The 3,321-nt window shown below is 42.0% G+C and overlaps 1 protein-coding gene across 1 annotated transcript in view; it reads left to right on the top strand.

Moving 5' to 3' along the window:
* Nucleotides 1–2,615, top strand: part of CPA6 (carboxypeptidase A6) — a 141,664-nt gene extending 139,049 nt beyond the window's left edge. Inside the window, exon 11 of the mRNA XM_019548922.1 lies at nt 1,225–2,615. Within this exon, the coding sequence (XP_019404467.1) occupies nt 1,225–1,412 (188 nt within the window). The 3' untranslated portion in view covers nt 1,413–2,615. The remainder of the gene's footprint in view (nt 1–1,224) is intronic.
* The last annotated feature ends 706 nt before the right edge of the window (nt 2,616–3,321 follow it).

Below are 3,321 nucleotides of genomic sequence, written 5' to 3'. Positions count from 1 at the left end.
CCCCACTCCCTCCCCACCCCGATGCACCAGAAGCCCTCAGCCAGGCTGCCTTGTGGCCCTAGTACTGCCCTGCATTGGGGGGTGGGGGCTAAGCTCCATTAGCCCCATCCTTCCACTGTGTATGCTGTTTGGACAAATGCAACCCAACCACTTAAGCTGCTCCTTCAGACTGTTGGACACCAATGACCCTAGCTGTGGGCTGTTGCAGCTTATCCCCCTAGCCCTGGGAATGTGGGAAGAGTGGGGCATGGCAGGAAATGAGCCAGTCTGACAAGTGAAACTCAACAGCCTCACATCTGCTCATCTGCCCACAGCACAGCATGCTATTCAGAGTGTGAGGTCAGCCAGCACAGGGGCTCCCAGGGGCAGGGGCCATGCATAGGGGGTGCATATGCACCCCCTAAGTGTGGCAGTGGACCCGCTACACCACTGGCAGCATCTGCAGGCATTCCACAATCACCGCTGGCCACCACCAATGCTGCCGGTGGCACCTGTGGATGGTTGCTGACCCTTGGTCGGCGCTCACCACTCACCCCCCACCCCACTGACAGCACCGGCAGCATCTGCGGGAGCTCCCCACTCCCCACTGCCATGCTCCCGCCACCACCATGCCCCCCCCAGCCACCAGGGGCACACGCCATTCATGCCCGAGGGCAAGGGAAGGCAACTGTAGAAGTCCCCACAGTAGCTGATGGCACCAGTTGTCTGCAGGATGCCATGGTGGATGCAGGCCTCTGGATTGGAGGAGGAGAATGCTTACCACCATGCAAAGGGACCAGACACTATGGTATCCTTAAAAGGATCTCATGAAACCCCTGGGTTCTGCATTACACCAGTAGAGAATCACTTGGTGTCTGGGAACATATCTTCCTTTAAATCTTATGTGAAAGGAAATACACTATAGGTATTCAGCAAATAGTAATGATGCAGAACAGACACTGGGGTGGAAATGTTCCCTTACGTGACAGACTCTTGAAAATAAATAAGGAAAATTAGAACATTATTTTTTCTTAAATAAGACTAATAATACTAAGCAACTTCCAGGAGGCACTGAATGCCCATGGATTTCTATGGGACTAGAGGACATTCAGTACACACAAGAGTCAGGCTCTAGGTGTTAAGCATTCACTAAGCTTCTTAACTACAATGTCATGGTAACTGTATACTTAGTTCAGCAGGACAAACATAAGTTATGTTAACCCTATTTTATCTTATCGTCCCCAGATGTGAGCTCTGGTAGTTCTATGGACTGGGCCTACAAAAATGGCATTCCCTATGCATTTGCATTTGAGCTGCGTGATACTGGTCATTTTGGATTTTTACTTCCTGAGGCTCTTATCAAACCAACTTGTACAGAAACCATGCTAGCAGTTAAAAATATCACAATGCATCTGCTGAAGAAATGTCACTGAGTATTACAGCTAGGGTCTGGAATATGTCGTTTTACTTCAAGTGTGTTTTAAATAGACACTGCTGAATCACTGCAGTTCTAAACTAGGTATCACTTTAAATTTGTAGCTACTATTAGAGAATGTGGTACTTATTCTGTGTTGGATGGGTTCTACTCTACAAAAGTCTCAGTAAGTTTGTGTGTCACCTAAATAACTTGTTCACAGCAAAATACTCTGTTCTTATTTATGATATATATTCAAGCCTTGATTCTGTGCCAGTGAATTTAGTAGCAACAGGATCAGATCCTGCTTTCTGTTTTGGGACCAAAATTTTGGCAGGCTCCACTTGCAAGAACATGCATGGCCAAGACTGTGGGGCATAATTTATCTGCCTCTATTCTTATGGTTTCCTTCATAAATAATAACGCCAGCAAGAGCCATGGAGGGACATTTCAGATGGGTATTTGTGGATCCAGGGACATGGTTCATATGTTCACTCACATATGGTCTCCTGACCCATTGTTGCCTTTCTGTGTAGTGTCACATGTTCCTAATAATAAAGACTTATGAATGGTAAATGGTTGCTGCTGGACGGACTGCAGGTGGCTATTGATCTAATTTTTTTTGCATATATGTATATACACTTTGGAAACCTTTTTATATGGTGCCAGAATTTGAGGTGTGCTTTTCTTTTAATTATTCAGAGACAGCTATTTTAAAATACATAAACACAAGTGGAATAAAGATCAGCATATTACCATTTTTAAATATACCATTTGAAAGATTTGTAAGAATTTTAATGAGGTATGACTGAGAAAGCACCAGTCTTGATCAACTGAAGATCTGGTCCTTAAACTATCACTTCAGTGGTAACTGCAGCTTTTATTTAAGGGTTCTTAAGTAATGCGGGTTCTGTGGCTACATAGCTATTCTTGAAAATCAAGTTTTTTGTGTGTTTTATATGAGTGATAATTGATTCTTAACTGATTGGGAGACAAAAATATGGAACTTTTACAGCTGAAAGTTTTCTATTGAATAAGTATCAGAGTTGAAAAAACAATGCTGAAAGTACAACGTGCATAATGTATAATGGATTTTTTGATATTTCCAGACTATGCTTTTGTACTATGTTATATTTGGAAAAATATTTTTTATTTTAGTATTTTTGTTTTGAGTTTCAATTGATGCCAGAAATTGTTAAATAAAGCACATTTGTTAATAAAATCTTCAAAGTAAAGTATTTCTTCTGTATTGGTCCTCTTTTAGTTCTTTGTAATGACATTCCCTAATCTATCATATTTACTTTAGTCAAACTCCTTGGGATAGGGACCTATCAGTTTTATTTGTCTCTACGTCATCATTGTTACGTATAGTTAAAAAGCAGTATTCTGAAAGTCAAAAAACTGCTAGAAGCCAGAATCTGACATACCCTGAATAGAACCATATTCAGACAGTAGCTTCCCTTTACCCAGTCCATAGTTTTCATAGCATCAGGATAGCAAACTCTGTGTGTGTGTGTGTGTGTGTGTGTGTGTGTGTGTGTGTGTGTGTGTGTGTGTGTGTGTGAGAGAGAGAGAGGTGTTTTGTAAATTCCCTTTGAGAATTAGAACTCTCCAATTTCTCAGTTCTAATTCTCAAAGGCAATCTACAAAACACCTTTCACAGATGAGTCTACAAACTTCATTTCATCAACCTACTGGATACAAAAAATCGTGGACTAAATATAGACATTGGATTTATGACACATTATAACCTGCCTAACACCTGACACCCCAGATAACCTCTCTACTATTTCCCAATTATATTATCATCAAATCTACATTCTCCTTTCTCCATCCCTACCCCCACCCCATCTCGCACCCATTGACTGTCTCAATTTGCATTTTCACTGACTGGCTTTCTCTCATGCCTACTCTATTCCATCCAGGAA

This window comes from Crocodylus porosus, unplaced genomic scaffold (genome assembly GCF_001723895.1).
Source record: "Crocodylus porosus isolate Cpor-Errol unplaced genomic scaffold, CroPor_comp1, whole genome shotgun sequence".
NCBI classification, from domain to species: Eukaryota; Metazoa; Chordata; order Crocodylia; family Crocodylidae; genus Crocodylus; species Crocodylus porosus.
This window is presented reverse-complemented; position numbering and strand designations above follow the sequence as displayed.